Below are 22,432 nucleotides of genomic sequence, written 5' to 3'. Positions count from 1 at the left end.
TTACTATTTTGCACTGAGCCTTCTTGTGTGTGGACAGTGTTTTATGTACACCGGCTAAAATTAACTGACATGACAAGGAGCGAAAGGATGTATTCTAGATCACTCTCTGGGTAAAACATGTTAAGCGTTTTGACACGAGGCAGGAAGTAGGAATAGGTGTATCTTTCCTTGGCAGATTCTTGGTAGATTCCTTCTAGATTCTAAATTCTGAGTTTGCATTTGCTGTGCATGATTAAAGTTTGTGTGGCACTCGGTGTGGGGGACCCAGGGCAGGCTGGAGAAGAGTGCGTGGTAGAGTGATGCAGAGAAAACTGGGCCTGAGCTGAGGGTGAGGGGGCCTGGTCTGCAGAACGAGGAAAGGCAGGCAGTGTGCGGAGAGGACTGCGAGGGGAGGCGGAGGCAGGCCCGGCTTACAGGAAGCAAGCTGGCCACCTGTGGCCCCACTCACCGCACAGCTCTCAGGTTCCCACAGGTAAAGGGGGCTGGGCACGTCTTTTCTTCATCAACATTCAGAATGCTAAGGGCTGGAGAGATAGCTCAGTAGAATAAGCGCTTGCCTGGCAAGCACAGGGTCCTGAGTTCAACCCCCAGTACCACGCCCCCCAAAACCCCAATCAAAACCCCCCAAATATTCAGGATGTTTCTTGACAGAGGAAATGGCCAACACAATGCCTGATGCTAAGGTCCCAATTCAGGGGAAGGCCCACTAGCGTGGTCCAGGGTGCAGCTGCCCTTGAGGGGTGCATCTGGTAGGGGTAGGCAGGCCAGACTGCAGGGAAGAGGGGGCAAGAGCGATCGACAGAGGAGGGCAGGGTGGGCACAGGCAGTGGGAGACTGTGGAACACAGAGTGGGGAACACAGAGCCCTGGGTTCTTCTATCTGAGGACCCACCTTAAACTTGGTGCTGAATAAGAACTCCAAAGGCAGGGTCAGAACGAGGAGGAAGATGAACAGTGGCAGAGAGCAGAGGAGGGGCCATCAGGGAGGAGGCACCATGCCCATCTGAGACCAGCAGGGCACAGCCCTGCAGGAAGGCACAAAGCCTCCCTAGGTCCACAGGGCGAGCTGGCGGAGACTCCACTGAGCTCCGGCAAAGTGGAAGGCCATCTCTGGGCTGGGGACAGTAAACATTATGGAGTAGCTCCTGATGAAAGACCTATCCAGGATAAGATAGGTAGATACCTGTCTCACCAAAATACAGTCATCTAGGCAACAGGCTGGCTTTGAGGATGCGGACCACATACGGATGTGGGACAAAGTGCGTGGAGAAACGCAGGGGTTCGTGACCGAGCTCATCCTGACTGTGCTCGGCACTGGGGACAGCAAGCGACCCGCAGGAGAGAAGACAGTGCACTTCGGCTGGTTAGTGTGGGCCACTTAAAAAGCCAGGTTGCTCATAGCATCTTTAATTTACTTCCATTATTGTCCATCCAAAAGATGCAACCCCAAGTTTCAAACCCAAATTTAATGCTTATGAATAATGAATCCCTCTTTGCACAGTTACTCCTTTAAAAATATCAACTTGCTATAACTTTCTCCTTTAATGCCAATTCTTAACAAATTAAAATACAATAACAGGAGTGTAATTGAGCATTTATTGCTTATGAGCTCTAAAATGAGCCTAATCAGAGAGTGACTAAGCCCCAGCGTGGGCTCTTTTAATAGACATGTTTTAACATACAATAACCAGGATATTTTATTTAAAATTATTATAGAAATGTACTGAGTGTCTGCTCTCCGGATCTGAACACACCAAGGGAAGACATTTATCTTGAGCGCAGCATGGGCTGGGAAATCTGTCTTCTCGCCTGAGTTAGGCGTTGGAACTTCTGAAGAACTGTCTCTCCAAAGCCAGAATATCAATCTGGCACTTGTGTATTTCAAGCCACTAAAAAAAAAAAAAAAAATGCTAGAAGCTTACAAAATGCGACGCCCAAGGCACAAAAGCCCTCCGACCTGGTGCTGTGTAAACAGGTGGAACAGGAAGACCCACGAGCCCGCCCGTGGCTTCTAGCTGCTCCCTACAGCAGCGGCACTGAGAGGTCTGTGTGGGAAAGAGCCCATCCTTTTCATCTCTCCCACAGCTTGGTACTGGACAGAAGAAAGCTGCAGCCACTATACTGCGTCCGCTCCTCAGAAGTGGGGTGTATGGACCCCGGGATGGGTCTGAGGTAGGGACCTCCCCCGGTAAAATAAAGACAGCATGGCTGATTTTGATATGCAAATGCCACCGATAGTACCCTTCTCCCTGTTAGTTGTAGAAAATGCTGATCGAAGATAAAAGAGGCAAAAACCCTTTAACAAGGCATGAGGGTAATTCAAAGCCAAGTACTTTTAAACAGCACTTAACAAGTCCCCAGGGCCCACTCAAGAGCCAGCCCCCCCCCCAGAGGTGCCATCTCCTGCCCCTCAACAGCTTGAAAAAGTAGTAATTGCAAACCTATTTGCATTTTTCTTCTCAAGTTGTCCATGCTCATCATGTGGATTATTTTTTCCCCGGAGCAGGCGCCAGAGCAAAGGGACCCGTTCTGGCCACGCTGAGAACCAGGCAGCCGCGCCTAGCTGTCCCCTTGCACCCCACTTCCTGCACCTTTGCCATCCCTTGTTTTTTACATTTCGCTCCTAATTATGTTGCATCTATTGCCGTACACTTAATTAGCTGCATTAATGTGATTTCTTTTCACATAGTCAAGCAATTAAGAGCTATGATTGAGTTTCATTCAATTAGCCTCAACAAACATGCTAATTGATGTCCCAGATGCAAATGAGGTGCAATGAGAGAAACCTGCTAGCAATTGAGAGCCGTGTCAGAGGCCCGGGGCTCTCAGCTTGCTGACAGAGGCATGGCTTAACGCGGCTCCCGCCTTCCGCAGAGCTGCCTTAGGAGAGGCACAGGCAGCCATTAGCGCTGCGCTGTACCTGTGCATCCTGAGGCGGCGGAGAATTAATTCATTCGTTGTTGCACAGCGCTGCCCCAAAACTTCACAGTTATGAGATCCCAGGACTGGGATGTTATTGGCTGGGTAACATTTCACTGCAGCAGGAACAGCGGCACAGAGCCCTCGCCAGTGTCAGCTGGGAGGTTCCGAGAAATGTGCAAGAACTCTTCCCCCAAAGGGCGGAGCAGCTGCAGCCATCCTGGAGCCCGGTGAGCGTGACGCCCGGGCGGAGCTCAGAGAGCAGGGTTCATCTCTGTCAGCTCGGGGCATCTGGCACTTGAGCTAAACTCCAAATACAGCCATCCATCAATAGTCCCTAAAAATACTCTCACTATTGATTCTCACGCCTCGCATCTGGAGGTTACCTCTGGCTGTCTGGTGAAAGATAGTTTGCTGATGTCTTTGTAGGGAGACCAAAAGCAGTTAGCAAGATCTTCGACTACGCTGAAATGCACACACGAGCTGACTGTCATCACAAAACTAGATCTTCCAAGCAATGCACAAGGAAATCTCAGCGCTGGAACTATTCTTCAAACAGATAATGTAATTAATACGCTCCATTTTTACATATTCTGTACTTTTAACAAGATTTAAAAGCTTGTTTTTTTTTTTTTTTTTTTTTTGTTTTTGTTTTTTGGTGGTATCAGGGATCACACTCAGAACCTTTTGCTTGCCATGCAAGCACTTATTCCACTGAGCTATCTCCCCAGCCCATGAGGCTTGCTTTCCTTTATTTTCTGAAGCACCAGGGCAATAAGCCTGGGACAATCTACTACTGAGCTACAATTCTAGCACTTTTAATTTTTATTTCTAAATTTTTAGACTGGGTCTCACTAATTTGCCTAGGTAGGACTTGAACTGCCTAGGGTTCTGCTTGCCTCAGCCTCCCTGAGTGCTAGGATTTAGGATAAAATAATATACAAAACATGGAAGATTTTGTGCCAAATGATCTAAGTATGTTCTACTTTTAACTGCTCACATGTTATTTGATGACTGTAATATTTATATCGATATGTGATGCTTTAAGGTGGACAACAACTCTGAAGACATGTTGTAATTTACTTTTTGGCTTAGTCAATCTGAGTTTTTCCTCTTTTCATAATTCCGCTTAGCAATCTGCAAAGCAAGACTGTCTGCACCCTGTCAGGGTTCATGAAGTAAAAGCCATTTTCAAAACTATTCTAAGAGATTCTTGGCTTTGGTAGCACTATATCAAATTTTAAATTTTATTTTTATGGTAAAGAGAGGATGGGTTTGGCAGAAATGCTGGGAGCCCGGCCTGAGTTGCAGGTGTGTCCAAACCAGCCACAGTCATCACTGCTTTACACACTGTGGTGCGCTCTAAGTGAAAACAAATGGAGTCTTTCACGTATACATGCTTTTCATGAACAACCACCAAAGCCACTTTATTTTCAAAATTAAAGCCCCTTAGTGCATATCCTTTTAGTTTGTTGAGTGCCAGCATAAGAAGTGTGCAGGAAGCCTTTCTTCCAGGGACTGGAAATGCTAACAGTGTTGCCACAGAGTGGCTGTGAGTATCTGAGTTGCTAGCTCAACTATCCACTCTTGGTAGAGCACTGTTTTCACTTGAGTGAATCTCTGTGCTACACACAAACTTACTGTGAGTCACTGGTAAATATCTTCTTATAAGATGAAAAAAGTGAGCCCTAGGAGGAAAGCAGCTGACAGTTCCACTGGCCAATGAGGAGATCTGATTTTTCTCATGAAAATTAAAATTTTATAAAGGGAGGCTGACACCTTCCAAACACTTAGCAACTTTCTTGATAGGACTGGTGGTGATATGAATAAATGTAATCTTTGGGTAGCAGATGATGGAAAGTGTTCCCATCCAGAAACCCGGTTTGTTTTAAAAATTTTGAATCTGAAGTCAGCTGTGCATGATGTCACACGCCTGGACACATGTGGCTAGGCATGCACAGAGAACACATGCAGGGAAGAGCCAAGTACAAATCTGTTCATGGGACTTTGACATAGAGTGGAAGGGAAAATGTGGTGATACAGGGTTCAGAGTACACATGAGTTACTAGGCTTTCAGACACATGCTGGGCTTCAGAGGTACACACAAGAGGAGTAGCCACAACTGTCTGAAATGGCTACTGACGTACTTCTTCCTCTGCCAGTATCTAACACACTCAAGCAGAAAGGAGAATCCAGGGCTCATTTTAAGCTTCAAATCAAACAGATCTAAAAAGAAATAATTTGAGTCTTATGATTTTCTTTTGCTTTGTAAGCCACGCTTTTCATAAAAATATGCATGTGAACATGCATAGGGTGCATGTTACTGTGTCAGATGAATTCTTCCAGTACTTTAAATTTTGATCAATTTGAACTTCTAACTTGATAAATACCAGCAGATAGAATCCCATAAACAAAGAAGCCCTCTGGGTTCCTCCATAATGTGGAGAAAGTGAAGGTGCCCTGCGGCTGCCAGTCTGGGAACTGGAAGGGCTAGGTCACTATCTGGACACCTGTCGGTGGCTGGCTAAGCAGCAGTCCAGGGCCTGGTCCCCACAAAGACAATGTGCACGGTTTCTCACGTTTGTTTGTTATCTCCTAGTGGGGAAGAAGCTACTCATTATTCTCCATTTTCACCACATTTCATGAATGTCTGGTTCAAAAAGGAAGGAGTAGTTCATTAAGTTCTATTTTTGAAAGTTTCTCTTCTGGGGAAAAAAAAAAAAGTCCGTAAGAGCAGCCATTGTGAGATGTGCTGCTATTTCTAAATGCCATTTAATATTATTTTCAAAGGAAACTAATCCAGAAAGACATATATAGGGCCGTCCATTCAGAGAGATCAAGCAGACGTTCGAGCCTCACATGTGTGAATAATAAACAATAGCCTCATGCATAGTCACGGGTGCAGAGAAAGTCACCCTCCTAAAAATACCACGGAAATACTGTGAAACTATCAAGAATCTTCTGGCCACGTCCTTTCAGATCACATAACTCAAAAAAAGACAATTTCTCCTTCTCTCCAAAGGATCCCAGACACAATAGCAAGGTAGGAGGCAGCTTCAAAGAAAAAAAATTCTATGAGAAATAATTTTGTTTCCTAAGACAGCCAAGAGAATTCTAGTGCTGCACTTTCAGAGCTGGCTTCGCAGAGACAAGCGCTTGGAAGTATGGTGGATGTGACCAGGGGCCACTATGGCAAGGGACGCAGCAAGGCAGATTTACTGGCGACCAAGGCAGAGCACCATGAGGAAATTTTGTCCTTCATTTAATAAATATTTTATTGGCTCCGGGTAACTATATCACACGAGAAGGTTGGTGACGCGTTGCTGGGCTTGATGACGGCAGTACTCATGTACAATGGGGACCTCTCTACTCCAGCCGAAGCAAACCTCGCTGGTCCATGGGCTGCTGCAGCTGGCATCCAGCATTTGGGGGCTAAAGTCCAACAGCAGCCCAGGGGGATAGGTTATTATAATATAAATCAAAATAGCAGAAAATTCCAAATTGAATTATGAATATACCTTGTGCTCCTTGATTGTATCTGTCTTGATTGACCTACTAGATTGAGCTTCACACTGCACGAAGGATTTTTCTCATTTTAGGTTAAATTGAACATTACCCAGCTGTAACCCATGCGTGCTCAAACTTGGCCTGGACAAATGACTGCGCTGGAGATGGGAATGCCTGCCCATCTCTGCCGTCACCATGGAGCCCTCAGAGGCAGGCACAGTGGGGCCAGCTGTACGCCTGCGCCAGCCCAAGAGTGCATGGTGTATTTAAATATGGCTCACAACAGCTGTATCTGCGGGTTACACAGATACATGCACCGAGATGATATCAGACCTGACTGTACATCTTGAAAACCTCCATTTCTTGGAATCAAGCTGCTGGAACACGGTACTACAACAGACGGTAGACTTTCATGACAGTTGAGCATGCACGCCTCCACCGGGGAGCCCTGAGGACTGCTGCACCTTGGCCCGGCCGCACCGAGCACTCCTGTCTGTGTCGGCCCATCGCACATTCCCAACACATTTAATTTGTAAACTTGCGACCAGGCTTGTGTAGAATTCTCCACATCCATGTTTCCGTGCACTGCTTTCTGTCCCTCCTATTGGATTCCATGCCAGAGAACAGTGGTCAGTTCACTGGGTGCCGTCACCTTCTGTTTTCCTAAGCTGGGGACCCTGGGCTTCCTCCTGGGGTAGCAGAAGCTCCGAGATAGCCCCCCATCCCCGCTTGCTCATTAGGCGCGGGGTCGGGGTGTGTTTTGGGAGCATTCTGGACCCCATGCCCCATCTTAAGGAATAGGAACAATGACAGTCCCTGCCTCCTAGGGCTGTGGTGAGGATTAACTGAGATGATACATGGAGAGCTTCTCGGAGTGTGAAGGCCCTCAATAAACACCAGCTCTAGCAGCAGTCTTGTCCACTAAAAACATGAGCTGTCTTCTGACTTTACATGGCCATTTTCTGGGCTAAATGTCCTGCTTCCGACTTGGGGCAGCAATGGTGACTTGGTCAGCCAGAGGGGTGACCTGCCAAGCAGTTTTTCATTTAAGCAGCACAGAAAAAAAAAAAAAGGTCCTCTGCAAACACCCTGAGATGGTCTACTTTCACCTTTTCTTTCGTTTTTTCTTTTGGGCTGGGGGGATTCGGGGAGGCCTGTATGTGGTAGTCAGACATTTTTATTGCAAAACATCGTCTGGAAAAGATGCAAAACAAAATTGCTAAAGTGCAAGAAGAAAAAAATCTAAAGGGGGAAAACAAAAGGCCCCCTTCCCTTTGCTTATTGAGTTCAAAGGCATAACATGCAGCACCCTGCAGCAAATGGGAAGCTACACTAATTTTAAAGCCATAAAACGCTATCATGTGCCCTGGGGGGCAGGACTGCTCTGAAGCTAGTGGCACCTAAATAAGACATGGTTCATTTACTTCACAGCTTAGCCTAATGTAATCATCAGCGGATTCTTAGCCTAGAGTTGTAACAGGCAAATAGCCGCTGCGGAGGCGGCCCTCCCAGCCACTGAGGGGGCCGCCGCTAGATTGCTGTTGATTAGAAAATTTTTCAGTTTTGACAAGCACTTAATGAACATAAATCGCACCTTGATTGGTTTCCATTTGGGGCCACAGGCTCACCTGAGAAGCGGCAGCCTTGCCAGCCCCGCCTTGCCCCACCTCGTGGGACCCTCGCAACAAGCCGGCAATCAGGCTATGAGCCATAGAAGAAAATATTTATAAAATATAGTAATGAAATTCAATTTCTTAGGAGAAGTGAAAGAACATTTCCTCGCTACCCCCCACGGCCACCCTCGACCACAGAGACCTCCGATGTGACTCGCTGTCACACAGGAAACAGAAGGCTTTGATTTATTTACCTTCTGCAAGAATTTCTGGCCACAATCTGTGACACTAAGAGGCTTGCACCGGGGACCAAAATGAGGCAAACAGGGTGGCTGGACCATGTGACATGCCAGCCTGGAGAGGGACTGGGACAGCACCCCGCGGACCCCAGCCTGCAGCCACCCCGTTTCGGGCGGCACTCACACGAGCGCACAGGCTCCGCATCTTCACTTTACTAAGAAAAGCAGGAATGCTCAGGCACCCAAAGGAGAAAACAGGGACAGTCCAGATTCTCCATGGCTTAGTTATTTTGAAATAGAGGGTGGATACGTTTGGACCATTTTATTTTAAGATCCATTCTAGGTACTCTATAAACCAGGGGCCACAAAACATAAACCAAGATTTCCTTGAGTAAAAACTAAGACATGGACAAAAGAGACGCCCTATCCGTGTGTGTGTGTGTGTGTGAGACACAGACTGAGCCTGTCAGTACTTTGCCCACTGTTCCCAGCAAAAGTGATAGTCCCTGGGAATATGCTATCATGACGGCTCATTCCAGGGATCTGGAAATGTCAGGCAAAACAATCTGCACACTGTCTTAAATAAGTTGGATGAATGACAAAAGTATTTTCTAGGTCACTAAATGCAGACAGGAAGTGCTTCCCTGACTCCAGAACAGCCCATATGACCACATGGCTACTGGGTGATCCTTTTATTTTTTTATTTTTTAATGTATTTGGTACAGGGTCTCACTATGCAGCTCGGACTTGTAGTGATCCTCCTGTTTCAGCCTCCCCAGTGCTGGGATTACAGGCATGCCATACGCCACCATGCCCAGCCTTGGTGGCTGGTTCAGTGCACCCAGGGTGGGACTGGTGCATGTGGTACTGGGGTTTGAACCCAGGTCTTTGCTCTTGCCTAAGCAGGCACTGAGACCACTGACCTATCTCTGCAGCTCCACCACTGACCTATCTCTGCAGCTCCAGATTGTAATTTAAAACCTCAAGCTCCACTAGCTATTTGCACCCTCATGTCCACCGCAGCACAACTTACAACAGCCTAAGGGGAGGCCCCCACTGTGTACCAGGAATGACTGAACAAGCAGACTGTGGCCCACCCAGAGTGGGGCACTACGGCTCAGTCACATAAAAGAGGAAAATGCCAACATAAGCTACACCAGATGAACCTGGGAGACTCCATGCTCAGAGACACATGCCGTCATGAAATGACAAGCGTGGCATGATTCCACTTGCATGGTGTCCCCACAGGGTCAACTGCATAGAGACAGGAGGTAGAATGGGGGCTGATAGGGAATTACTTTTTAATAGGTACAGAGTTTCAATTCTGCAAGATGAAAAGCATTCTGTGGGTTGGCTGCAGGGCAGTGCAAACGCACACATAACAGCACTGAACCGTGTGTTTACAAAAGGAAGATGGCAGATTTTGTTGTGTATTTTACCATGATTAAAAAGCAAAAGCAAACAAATCCCTCAAGCTTCTCTCCTGCCACAGCTCCTTTCCTCATGTGGAGTGAATGGAGCCCGGATACGATGGCAGCATTTTTCTATAGCTTAAAAGCATCACGGGGGTCAAGAACTCTAGCTCTACTGGGTGGAGGACAGGACAAGCACATCTGTACCCACCCACCTATCCATCCACAGTGTAGTAGGCACCAGGTATCTACTGGTGACAAGACCCACAAGGTCTCTGCTTCAAGGAGCCCCTAGTCTTGTAGAGAATCAAAGTTTTTTAAAAACCCAAGAAAATCCAAAGAAGTGAGACAACCAGGTCTAGAGAAGGTTGGAAGAGTTAGTCTGGCCGTGGGGTAGAAAGAAACCTTCCTGGCAACTGTGTCTGCAAAGAAGTGGAGGGCAGAGGACACAGCAAGTACAAAAACATGGAGACTGCTTGGAGTGCTGGGGAACTAGAGGGCGACATGGGAAGTGGGTCATGACTGGGACACCAGGCCTGCTGTGTCACATCAGAGAGCAAGGGTGCCACCCTAAGGGGAGTGGGGTGCCTCCCCACCGTGGGAACGTTCGAAAGCAGCACAAGGAGGGAAAGGAAATGAAATAAAAGTGAAGTCCAAATATGAAGGTGAGAAGCCACAGGACAGTAGCTGCTGTCCAGAAGGTGGGTGGAGTGGAGAGCTTTACTGCATCGTGTGCTTTTAGTCAAGCCAAGCAGGGACGCAGATCTCTCAGCCAGGGTGGTAAGGGAGGTCTGAGAGACTCCAAGTGTCCCCTCTGAAGCCTTCCTAGGTAAATCCCCTGGAGGAGGAGAGGGCCAGGACCAAGGCAGGAGTGTGCAGGGCCTGTGTCTGACTGTGGATGCTGAGCATGCGCGCCGGAGCCCCAGGCCTGCACTAGGTCAGGCTGCAGGACCCGCAGCGGCAGGTGCAGGTCCCAGGCCAGGGCGCCTCCAGGTGGCCACCAGAGACTGGCCAGGAGGGGAGCTGAGGCCAGGCCTAGAGGCCCAGGGAGGGGAGGAAGGTGTGCTCCGCATGTGTGCGCAAGTTCTGGAGGCTGCAGATCCAGTGCCCAGCCTCATTTTCTGCAAAATGAAGAAGAATAAAGCTGTGGGCAGGACTAACTCTGAGTGCATGTGCGTGTCTGGCCCCACGTGTGTTCACAGTTTATTTTCACACCAACTACTGGAAGCTGCCTCAGATCTTACTGTGGTGCATTGAGCTTTCTATCACTGTGATAAGCACCTGAGAGAAATCAACTTAAAAAGAGAAAAGGTCAGACAAGGTTCCAGTCCAAGGTTACTTGTGTCCAGGCAGAACATCAAGACAGGAAGGAGAACCTGGGCAGGGAAAGGGCTCGATTCACAGCAGCTGGGAATCAGGACAGAGACTGGAAGAGGCCAGGATCCACGGCCCCTCCTGGACCTGCCCTGCGACCCACTTTCTCCTAAATGTCCCATCTCCTCCCAACAGCACCACATGGTGGAGAGTGAGGTTTTTAACCTGAGTCTTTGGGGGGACGCTCAAGGTCTGGAAGCTGGCAGTGCCCATATACCAGGTCCTTCAGGTGACTGGCACAGCAGGGGCTGGTAGCTAGGTCTCCCTGAGAAACGGGCCTGCGTACACATCTGGGTGTCCGGGGAAGCAGCATCTGGGTGTCCGTCCCAGCCTCTGGGACGCCGGAAGGACCCGCTCCTCAGGTCCAGCAACACAGACAAACTTCAGATGCTTTCTGCTTCCCGGGGGCTGTTTCCTGCCTACCTCAGGCTCTCACAGAGACACCACGTGACTGTCCTACCAGTTAGGAACCTGCACCCGCTGGCCCTGGCACAGAAGTGTGGAGGTGTCACCTCCAAGTCCCTGGCCTTTTACTGTAGCTGTGTAATCTCCTAACCAACTCTACATGGAATTTGGGAGTCTCAGGAGTAGTTTTAGATGTTGTGGCATTCGTGGGATGCTGTGTGTTCCTGCCCCAGCTCACCAGGCAGACCCACTCCAGGGGGCTGTGGTAGGGCCCTTGGATCTCAACTTCACAAGACTCTCCAAAAACTCAGGTTTTCAGGTGGGAAGAGGGCCACCATAGCGGGAGGAGGCCCAGGCCATCATTAGCCGGCACCAGCAGAACCTCACAACCCAAGGCTCTGGGGTGGCCATGTTCAAGGCACGTGACCTGGAAGACTGAACAACACCCACATGCCAAGCACCTGCCAAGCACATACCAGATGCCGGGCAGACAGCAGGGCATGTGGCAAGGGCCTGGACTCCTCCAGTGGACCAGCGCTGCAGTGGGGAAGAGCCGCAAAAGCACACCTTTGGGACAGGTGTGATACCAGGTGGCAAATGCAGTGCTAGGTTGTGAAGGGACAGATGGATGGAAAGGACAGACAGACCGGAGGACAACTTCCAGCACTGGCTCCAATGAAGGGAGCAGATGAAATAATGGTTAACGCAGAGCAGATGGTGCTCGTGACAGCAGGAGGTGCATATACCACGCCCAATGCTGCTCCTCCTGGCTTCTTGGGGTTTCCATTTCCTCCACTGGGCACCTGGCTCTACGTCTGGGATCCACCCTCCAATCACCCACCCAGGAGCATCTCTGACTTCTGTAATATCCTGGGGGGGTGGGGGCAGTGAAGGCTCTGTTGAGCACAACCAAATGCTCCCCACCTTGAAAGCTGGGGGTCCCTCCTAGTAAATGTAGGAACGGGTGCAAGCACTGATAGGGGATTGTGGACTCCTGGTGCATCCTCCAGCCAGTGTCCCAGCTGATGTGACAACGGTATGCATTTCAAATGGCAATTACCGGGCGAGGACAGCAGAAGCAGGTGTGCCTCTCACCCCACTTAGCTTCCTGTCCCTCCCTGATTTCTTCAGAGAATGCCTACTTGGGAATCATCTCCCAACTTTTTGTTTTACCATCTGTACAGAAGTGGATTTTCCATCTGAAATCTGCATTTTGATGACAACTAAGAGGGTAAGTTTGACAAAACCAAAGCCCATGGTCCACGGAGCCCGGGGCTTCGCGTTGGCAGGACAGCCTACACCCTGAACCAGAGGCAGATCTGCCTGATGAAGGTCCTTTCTGGGGGCAAAGCTTCAGCTGTGTGTCCAGGAAAAAGGACAGAAGCACCACTGCTGTGACCCTGGGTAACAGGGAGCGGAGGAAACTCATCTAAGATGGTTTTGCTTTGTTCTTATTTTGTGGTTTTGGGACAGAATCTTACTATGTAGTTCAGGCTGCCTCCAATTTGTGGTAATCCTCCTGCCTCAGCTTCCCAGGCACTGGGGTCAGAGGCATGTGCCACCACCTAGGGAGGTCTATAAAACAATTGAGGTGCTTATTAGCCAGGTGTGTCGCAAAGCGAAGGCTGCTCATGGGAAGAAGCCCCAAGAACCTGGGCCAGAACTCAACACCAGCTGTCTCGGTAGGGCCCTGTCGGTCCTCGGCTGGCCCGTGTGGCTGCCGAACTCATTCTTACAGGGCCACTTAGAAATCTGGCTGGAACTGCAGCTGCGTACCCGACGGCCGCTCCCCGACACGAAGATGAATAGGTCGCCACGCTGAGCTGCGCGCCCCGAGGTCCGCACTCTTTCTCATTATCCCCTTCATTTTTCTATCATGGTGCTCCCTGGGGCTCACATTTAAGTCCACAGAAAGGGCATCTGAGGATCCCAGGCCGGCTGCCCTCCGCCAGCCCAACTATGATCCAGCGACGTGTCTGAAAGCTTGAGACTCTCACATGTATCTCCCCCAGGAAAGCGGCGCAGGTCGGGCCTTTAAAGGTCCTGGAGATGCATGACTTTTCAGAGCAACAAAAGTGGGAAAGGAGCAAGCTGCAGAAGCCAACATGCTTGCTCTTTATTATTCTGGTTTTATTTCAATGCTTGGGACCAGCCACACTAGGAAGGAGCACGTCAGAGAGGTCTGTCCTGGGCTGTGGAGCCCACCTGTCCTGGCCTGCCAGGGCCTTCCATGGCTTGTCAGCCAAGCCTAGGGCCCGGGAACGTTCACTCCAGTACACCAGGGCAGCTGGGCCCCCATCCAAGCAGCTCCAGCCTTCCTCTGGCTGGACTTCACACCCATCTGCCCGTCACACTGAGTTCTCGGCTTCATTTACTGTAATAAGAGAGGAAGACGTAAAGACGAGTCGTCTGCACGATGCCTTTCTGGGCCCAGCAGGTGACTGGTCCCAAGAGGCAGCTTTCATCTCGGGACAGGTTCTTCCTTAGAAGTCCAACTGACTCCATTAGCTTGAGTTTGTTAAGAGTTTTTGGTGAAAATTTCAGAGTCCCATACTCTTGAGAGTCTGAGTGACCCAGAAAAAATGCAATCATTCTGATCCAGGGAATGAATTCCTTCTCCAGGTTTCCAGAAGCAACTCTGAGTATGAGGGCTCTGGTGGTCACACCAGGCCAGGCAGCCCGGGGCCCTCAGGATCCAGCTGCTGAACAGAAGCCGTGTCCCCATTCTGGGCACCTCCTTCGCCACTGGGCCCCCTCGTGCCCCTGCTGGACCCTGTGTGTTATGGCTTACGTCTAGATGCCCCCCCCCTCCGCGTAGCCATAGGTGGGGCTTTTCCCAAGGTGGCTGAGTCCAGACATGTGACTGATGCATGCTGTGATGCTACAATCAAGGGCTCAGGGATTAAGGGTGGGTGATCACCAAATCAGTCCACTGATCTCTCTGGCAGCCCTGATCCCTGGCAACCTGGATACAACACAAGGGGCAGACGGGGGCTGCCTTGCCTGCCCCTTGCTCTGCTGCCTTCTGCCCACCATGAACCATTTCTCCTTTTTGAGGCCCCTCTGCCATGCTGCTCAGCACTGGAGTCAGCCAATTATGAACTGAAACCTTTACAAACTGTGAGACAAATCTTTTGCCCTCCAACTTTGGGTGTCAGATATTTTGTCTCAGCAGCAAGAGAAATGTCACTAAGACGCCACGACCACGGTGGGCATCCAGCCTGGCAGCCAGTGGTCTAGGGACATCCAGAGCCCATCATCATTCCTCCCAAGGCCATGCTTTCTGTGAGGCTGCCACTGTCAGCCCCTGGGCCTTGAGGGGAGCCAGGAGGCGCACGGGGGTGAAGGGCGGGCACAGCCTTCCTTGAACCCAAGGCGGCAAATCTGCACAGCTCAGGCACCGAGTGCTCTGTGTCTGGGCCAGCGCTGTGCTGCTCACCTCCCTCTGATCCCCAGGCTGCTGTCATCCCCAGGAACTGCTTGTCAGCTCTCGCCCAAGTGGTCTCCTCCCTGAGAAAGTGCCAAGGCTTTGTGCAACAGGAAATGGGGCTGGAAGAAATGTTTCCTTCCATGTCTTCCATGAGGGAGCAAGCAGGTATAGCCCAGGCTCGGTGAAGCACAGAGAGGCTGAGCTGCCTGAAAAGCACCCTATGGTCACTGGTCTTCTAGACCATCTGCAGGACCTGAGCAGATGGGCTAAAACACAGAGTGAAGCTTGTGGAGGACGATGCTCAACAGGGGGGTGACTGAGGCCACAGAAAGCAGGTGTAGCAGCAAATGGATGACAAAGAAAGAGGAGGTGGAGATGTCAGGTGGTGGGGAGTGACCTCCCGGGGGACCCTGTCCAGCTAAGGTCCTTGCTCCTCCTGTAGCCTTCTGCCTGTACGAACTGGCCCAGGCTCCCCACAGGCCTCCGGCTTTGGGACAAGCATCAAGGTGCTTCCGGCTGCTGAGCCTTCCAACATGCAGGAGCCTTTGAGCCTCGTGCCAGGTCCGTTTGGGTGCCACCATGCCAGGGGTCCCCCCATTTCACTGCTGCAGAGAGCACGCAATCTACTGGGGCCGCAAGAGTTCAGTGCTCAGCTAGAGCCCCACTCCAACTGGTGGTCTGCTCACGAGGCTGGGCTTGCGGTCTGCCACACCGATGCATAGCAAGTAACTGGGTTGAAACTCTGGGCTCTTGTCCTAAGGATGTTACCTTTTACAGACACTTCCATGGTACCTGGGTAAGACCCAATGGTACCTGTCTATCTATTTTGACCTTTTTATTTATGCATTTGGTACAGGGCCTTGCTAAGCAGCTCACACTCGTGATTCTCCTGTCTCAGCCTCCCCAGTGCTGGGATTACAGCTGTGTGCCACCATGCCTGGTTTCAGGGGCCTGTACGTCATGCCCGGGGTTCTGGGGCTGGCAGGGCATGTGGTAGCAGGGACTGAACCCAGGTCCTTGTGCTTGCCAGGCAGGTGCTTAGATCCCTGAGCTAAGCCAGCCCCCCTCGGTGCTTTTTTGAGAAAAGATGGATGAGAACAGAGCTCTTGCAATCAGGTGACATTTCTCTCTAGTACCAAGGAGGGATTCTGCTCCACTTACAGGTTACTGTCTCTGTCCAATGATGCCACCAAAGTCTAGACAGGTGGATACTGGCCTGAAATCTTGAAAATCAAGCAGCTTCAGGGAGTCAGATAAGGTAGTGTCACCAGGGTGGGTAGAAGAGGTCCAGCTCACAGCATGGCCAGTGACAAGGTGGGGACTGATCCTAATGGCTCTGACACCCAAAGCATTCACTCTGGCAGCTCTCTCTGACATCATTTAGCTGTCCCCACATGTGATCCGGGACTTACAGTCACCTTAGGGACCCGCACACTCTACCTTGGAGATCACCATCGCTATGTGGCAAGCATCTGCCCAAGACCATCTGGGTCCACCAGTTTTTGAAACTTTGTAGACTGAAATAAATGGGAAAGGATCTTTAAAGCTGGCACAGGCAGCCCAGCTGCGCACCACCAGCGTCTTACTGAGGACAGCCTTGATTCTTTCTAGAGGCATCTTATTTGGTCCCCTTCCTGTTTGAATGAGGAGCACCTGAGTAACTCAGCTGTTCTGACCTGCAGCTCCCACTACCTCAAAACAGACCAGATAAGGGTGTCCCTGGCATCCAAAAACTGACACACCTGGAGCCCACCACCCTTTACACCTTCACCCAAAGCAAAGCTGTGAGAATCAAATCAGTGAAGGATTTCTCTCCCGCTCATGCCATCTCTCCAGGTCCTTGGAACTGAAATGCATCCCTGTGCTAAGCCACTCCCCAGGGCCTACATATGTCCCTTTGGGACTATGTGTAATCCTCTTCTGTACTTGAGTGATATTCATGGATAAGGAGGAAATGAGAAAAGATGGAATTCACCAACACTGAAGGACATCACAAGGAAAAGTCGGTGCATGAATGAATTTTGAAAAATGGACTGCGATTTTATAATCAAGAGCTTGCAGCGGAAGCAAGCAGCATTTGCCCTCCTGCGGGAATCTGCAGGTAAGTGCTGTTCTTACAACTTTGTCCCTGGGCAAAAAATCAGCATCCCTTTGGGAGCCCAAGGCTCTGCAGGTTGGGATGTGGCAACTAAAGATGCTCTGCTTACTGGTCATGGAGCCCTCAGGAATATAAGGATGACGCTTCTCCTTCTAAGGTACACAGAAAGTACTGGACACTCAGACCTTTGCCCAGACTGGGTCTTGGGGAAAACAAAGCTCCCAACAGAGCATCCTTCCCTGCTGTGTGGCAGCTCTGGGGAGATGAGCCAGTAGAGACCTAGCGCTGCCTTGATCCCGATGGCCAGGAGCCATGAATGGAAGGGGGATGCAGGACCGCAAAGACCCTGGTGAAGAGCAGCCTCGGGAGCACATGTTCTCCCTCTGATTTGGAGGCCACCTGTGGAACCAAGTCTACTCCAGAGGGAACCTGGCAGTACAGTAAAGAATGCCTATCTCTGCATAGACATCCATCTCTCTCCAGGTGCAGGGAAGAACAAACATCTTTGTACCTGCATGAGAATACGTCTGCACATCTCGTATAGCTATATTCCTATGCATGTGTATGCTTCTCAATGTACAGTGGGGTTACACCCCTATAAACACATCCTTAAGTGGAAAATGCAGGTAGAAAAATTGAGCACACCTGACCCGCTGAACGTCTCTCACCCCCCCTCCAATCAGCCTAATCTGCTTCAGTGCTGCGCAGCACGCTCACACTAGCTCGCTGTTGGGCCAAACCATCAAATGCAAAAGCCTCCTTTGCGTGGGAGTGTGGCCAGGCTTGTGCACCCTGCTGGCTACTGCACGGAAGGTGAAATGCAGGATGGCTCTGGGAGGCAAGGGTCAAGGAGGAAAATCCTAGCGTGAAGGAATGCATCGGGGTCACCTGTGTACCCCTCAAACATCTACTTCCTGGTCAGGCAGGGAGGCACTGTCCTTAGTGGGGGATGTGAGCCAGGGATCCCTAACGCCACATCTGCCTTTTGGACGTGGGTCTGCAAAGTGCAGCTGCTGCTGGGAGGTGGGGTGGGAAAGGGCAATTCACCCAGCAAGCAAACTAAGCTGGGGCCGCCTGTCACCCGGCATGGTGGACAAGCCTTCTTACTTGAGATAAAAACTAAACGTTGTTTAGAATGTAGGGAAAAGGGCTTCTGCGAACTACCAGGAGATGAGCTGTACAATCTCCCTAGGAATTTGCTAACATATGTCCCAGGCCGTAACAGCACACATACTCTTCAGGTCAGGAATCAGATTACTGGGAATTTATTCTAGAGCAGTGGACAAGGACAGAGAGAGACAGAAGGACACGGATTTAAAGGTCTTTATAATTGTGAAGAAAGTTAAAGTAAATGTACTCGCTAAGAGTCAGTTTTTGAGATGCTCCTGGGTCTCCTGGGGTGCCCTGCACAGCGGAGCGTCACACGAGCATTAGCACAGTGATGCGTGCCCACATTTGCTAACCTGGGAAGGTGCAGGCGGCCTACTAGCAGCAAGGAATGCAGGCTGCAGCCAGCACTCGGGCTCATGGGGCAGAGAGGCCCAGGTGGAGCTGGCTGGAGCGCGACCCCCAAAGCACATACCTCCACGCTGGCCAGGTGGGCTTCATGTGGAGGGGGACTTTAATAATTAGCACTCGACATTATGCATGGGTGCTTTATTAGACAAGAGGACATGGGTTATGAATTGCATGTAACTTCTTGTTTCTGCTCTCGGCTGTGCAGAACTGAGCCCTGGGTTCACATATAATTGTCTCTTTCATTCCAGGTTTTCAGGTAGGTACATTCTCCCCTCCTTTCTCCTTTACTACTTGCTCTTGTCTTCCGACTCTCATTTAAATTTTACTTGTCTGAGCCTTTTATTGTAATTCTCTGTAGATCTGCAGAGGTGCAGATCAACTGTCAGGGCGGGGACAGGAGCGAGAAAGACAGATGGTCTACCAGAGTGTCAGGGACAGTATTATTTATTTCCCGACTGAGCAGGAGACCAAATACTACTTTCACTTCAAACACAGGCACGATGCTTGACTGCTGCTAGTGCCCGCCGCCCCTGGGGCTTCGGAGAGGGCTGGACCCGGTGGCTGTCACAGCGGCGGTACTCACATGCAAACTGGGATGGTAGGTCAGCACGCCATTGTCGCACAGGGTGACATATTTCTTCTTCCACTCTTTGTTCAGTGACTTTCCACTTCGCTTCAACAGCATGCCCTGCGAGGGAAAGGAGCCAGACAGAAAGTCTCGTGTAAGTAGGGGTAGCAGCAGCAGGCGCAAGGGTTACTCACACAGCCTTGAACTTCCTCTGCCTCTCTGCCCTCTTAAAAGGGAAACTGCACCTGTTTTGGGCCATTAGTGAGGTTTCTGCTTGACCTGTACATGCAAGGTACACGTAGTATTCAGCAAGTGTGCTCAGATGTCTGCGTGCAAGACACAGCCCTGTGATTCCAGCGAATGCTGAAAACCACCACCAACACCCAGATCTAGTTCCCAATACCCTGCGGTGCTGCCTGGGGTCTCGCACATCACCAAGTGATTAGCACCCAGGAAACACCTCGCAGAATGAACAGGTCATTCACCTTACTGTCTCCTTCATTTCAGATTTTTTACTTTTAGGAAAAATGAAATTCCACTCGCAGGCTTCAGTGACACTATTTAACAAATGACTTCTGTGTTCTATGATCTGTTTTGCAAAAGCTCTCCTGAAAAGCATTCACGAGCCGTAGTCACTGCACACTTTGAAGCTACGTTCAGCCCTTGGTTCTGGAGCAGCTGATGCAAACATAGCCTTGATTTTAAGCAGCAATTCCCAGCATGCTCTGACTCTGTCTGCTGGTCTCCCCGCAGGACGAAAACCGACTGCCACTTCTGAGCAAGATTAGGCCCCAGACAGGACCTCGGGCTTCTTTCCCAGCCTGGGCTTCCCCTGCCTCGCTCGTGCAGTTCAGCTCCGGCACGCACAGCAAGGTTCTCTGTTCACCTCCGTAACTGCCATCTTTTAATTCCTGTCTACACACAATAAAGAAAAGGGAAGAATCTACCTGTTCTCCCCACCAGATGCTTATAAGCACGGATGGCCACAGTCACGACCCAGAAAGCTTGTGCTTAGTGCCAGGTCATTCACACAGCCCTAAAGCTCCGAAGGAAAGCTACCCACTTTGGAATCTGCTCAAACAACTTGAGCAGGCAGGGGCCCGCGTCTCCCCTGGAATTCATAGCAGTTTCTGCTGACACCTGAACTTGTACTCCCTCAAGAAGGATGACCTGAGAAAAAATTAGGTAAGGATTCTCATGTGGGATAATGGAGTTCAAGTTTCAATTATGTTGCCACAAGGGCCAGGGAGATAGCTCAGGGTTATGTATAAGCACCTGCCTGGCAAGTGCAAGGTCCTGAGTTCGATCACCAGTACTGAAAAAAAAAAAAATTATATTGCCGCAGTACTGCTTTTTATTTACTCAGCTCATAGCTGAGCCTCAGAAACGCCCTGGGTTTGGAGCCAGCTCTATAGGACATTGCTGCTGCTGCTGTGAGAAAGATTTGAATTTTTGACATGAGTCACAAATGGGTCTCTGGAAGGCTGTGCATCTGCATATTCTCAGAATGTTAAGGAAATGGTGGCCAATGTGGGCCACCTTGCTTTCTTGAGCTCGAGACCACTAGAAACCACACAGGGCACCGAGACCAACCTAGTGGATCAGGCCTAGACACCATGCTACCAGGTGAGCTGACCGAGGCCCCAAGGCTGCACTGCATGGCACCCACCAGCGGGCGAGGCAGCCACCACGAGAGCCGCAGCACTACGTTAGCAGCTGCTGCAGATCCCTCAGCAATCCTCCCAGGGGATTCCTACCATTCTGAAACTTAGCCTGGCAACACCTCGCCAAGTTCTCCTTGGGCCCATATTTTCCTGTGCCCCTTTCAGATGGAATTCCGCCAGTACCAGGGCCAGGGCTCACCGCAGTGTCCTGGAAGACGAGAGCTGCTCAGGGCTTCAAGGGCTCTTTTCCTTCACCAGCACATGTGAGCCAACCGCGGTGCACACCCGGAGCTCTAGAGAAGCACCAGCTGGTGGGCGCACCAGGAGCAAATCCACGCTCAGAATCACCCTTCCACTAGGGAAGGTTACAAGGAGTTTTTATTAGGGGCAAAAGTGGGGAGGGGGACCACAGTGCAATTAGGAGGCAGGTGAGGAGGGAAAGCCATAGTTTTCTGGGGAACTAAGTTAGGCCAACTTACTCTGATGTCAGGGAGACAACGACCTGCTGAAGAAAAACCGAAGCGTTGACAATTTTAACTAAACTCTGTGGTTCCCTGGGAGGATGTTGTGGACTGTGAGGATGCCAGTGCTACCGAAGCCAGTGCGTCCGTGAAACACCGGTGTCCAGGAACCCTATGCTCGGCCCTAGCCTCCCACAGGCCCCCCTAGGGGCTCATGGTGGGATGTCGGCCCCAGAGATTCCAGGAGATCCAGAGCCACCCACTGCACTGCCCACTGTGGATGTGGGAACATGAGACATGGGTCACAGTGTCCCACGGCCACATGCAGGGAGCCTGCGCTGCAGCGAGGAGGACCCTTCTCTCCGGGGTGCTTCTATTTTGGCAAAGCCACGTCACCCTTCAAGGTCAATGAGTGCTGTCAATTTAAATGGGACTCTTTCTTTTAAAGTCAGTTGCAATTCATATTTGGGGCTTTAGATGTATTTAACAGCGATCAATATCGAGAGTGAAAGCTTAGCTTTCGCTCTCCCATGTCTGATTATCAGGGAAATGACTGAGTTTAACACTGAGGGGCCCAGTGGGCTTTTGTTGTTGTTTTACAGCACTCTAAACTGTTGAAGTAGCACCATACTGGGGATGGAACCGTTGTCATGGAGTAGATCTAATGTCCCCCGAAGGGCTCAGGTGTGCAGAGGTGAGGCTTCAGGGAGGTGACGGGATCGCGGGCGAGCTGTGCTCCTCCACAGCTTGCTTTGCAGGTGAGCGCGTGGCCGGCCTCCCGCATGTGCTGTGAGAGGCCTGGCCCCTGGGCTGCACCACGGCGGTGAAGGGAAGGTGCCCTCTGCTCCCGGCCGCCCTCCTGCTCGGCTTCCTGGGCCAGCAGCTGTCCTTCCTCCGCCAGGCCCTTCCACCAGGCCGGTCTGCCCACCAGCCAGCCTGCCATGGACCGCACACACAGAGACCGAGAGCCAAACTCCGCCTCTAGGCTGCGGGCGTCGGGCAGCGGCCCAGCAACGGGAGAGGCCAATACGCTGGTCTAGAGTGGAGACGACTAGGATTATGGTCTTCCTGAGGCAGGAGAGGAGTAGGAAAGGGGAGGATATACTAGAGGCTGCGCTCAGAAGTGAAATAAACCAGACCTACATGGGTAAATATCGTCTCGTCTCCTAGTGTATGAACGCGAAAGAAGACATAAAACCTGAAAGGTATAAGAGATATAGTAAAG

General features: G+C 50.6%; 1 protein-coding gene across 6 annotated transcripts in view; it reads right to left on the bottom strand.

The window, feature by feature from the left end:
• Agap1 (ArfGAP with GTPase domain, ankyrin repeat and PH domain 1) overlaps positions 1-22,432 on the bottom strand; it is a 473,220-nt gene that overhangs the window by 148,763 nt on the left and 302,025 nt on the right. For all 6 annotated transcript variants that reach the window (XM_023722112.1, XM_004637336.2, XM_023722113.1 and 3 more), the window contains exon 10: positions 19,098-19,202. In XM_023722112.1, the coding sequence (XP_023577880.1) occupies positions 19,098-19,202 (105 nt within the window). The remainder of the gene's footprint in view (positions 1-19,097; positions 19,203-22,432) is intronic.

The sequence above is a fragment of the Octodon degus genome, unplaced genomic scaffold, assembly GCF_000260255.1.
Source record: "Octodon degus isolate 3935 unplaced genomic scaffold, OctDeg1.0 scaffold00089, whole genome shotgun sequence".
Lineage (NCBI taxonomy): Eukaryota > Metazoa > Chordata > Mammalia > Rodentia > Octodontidae > Octodon > Octodon degus.
The sequence above is the reverse complement of the archived record's forward strand: the minus strand, read 5'-3'. Positions and strand labels throughout refer to the sequence as shown.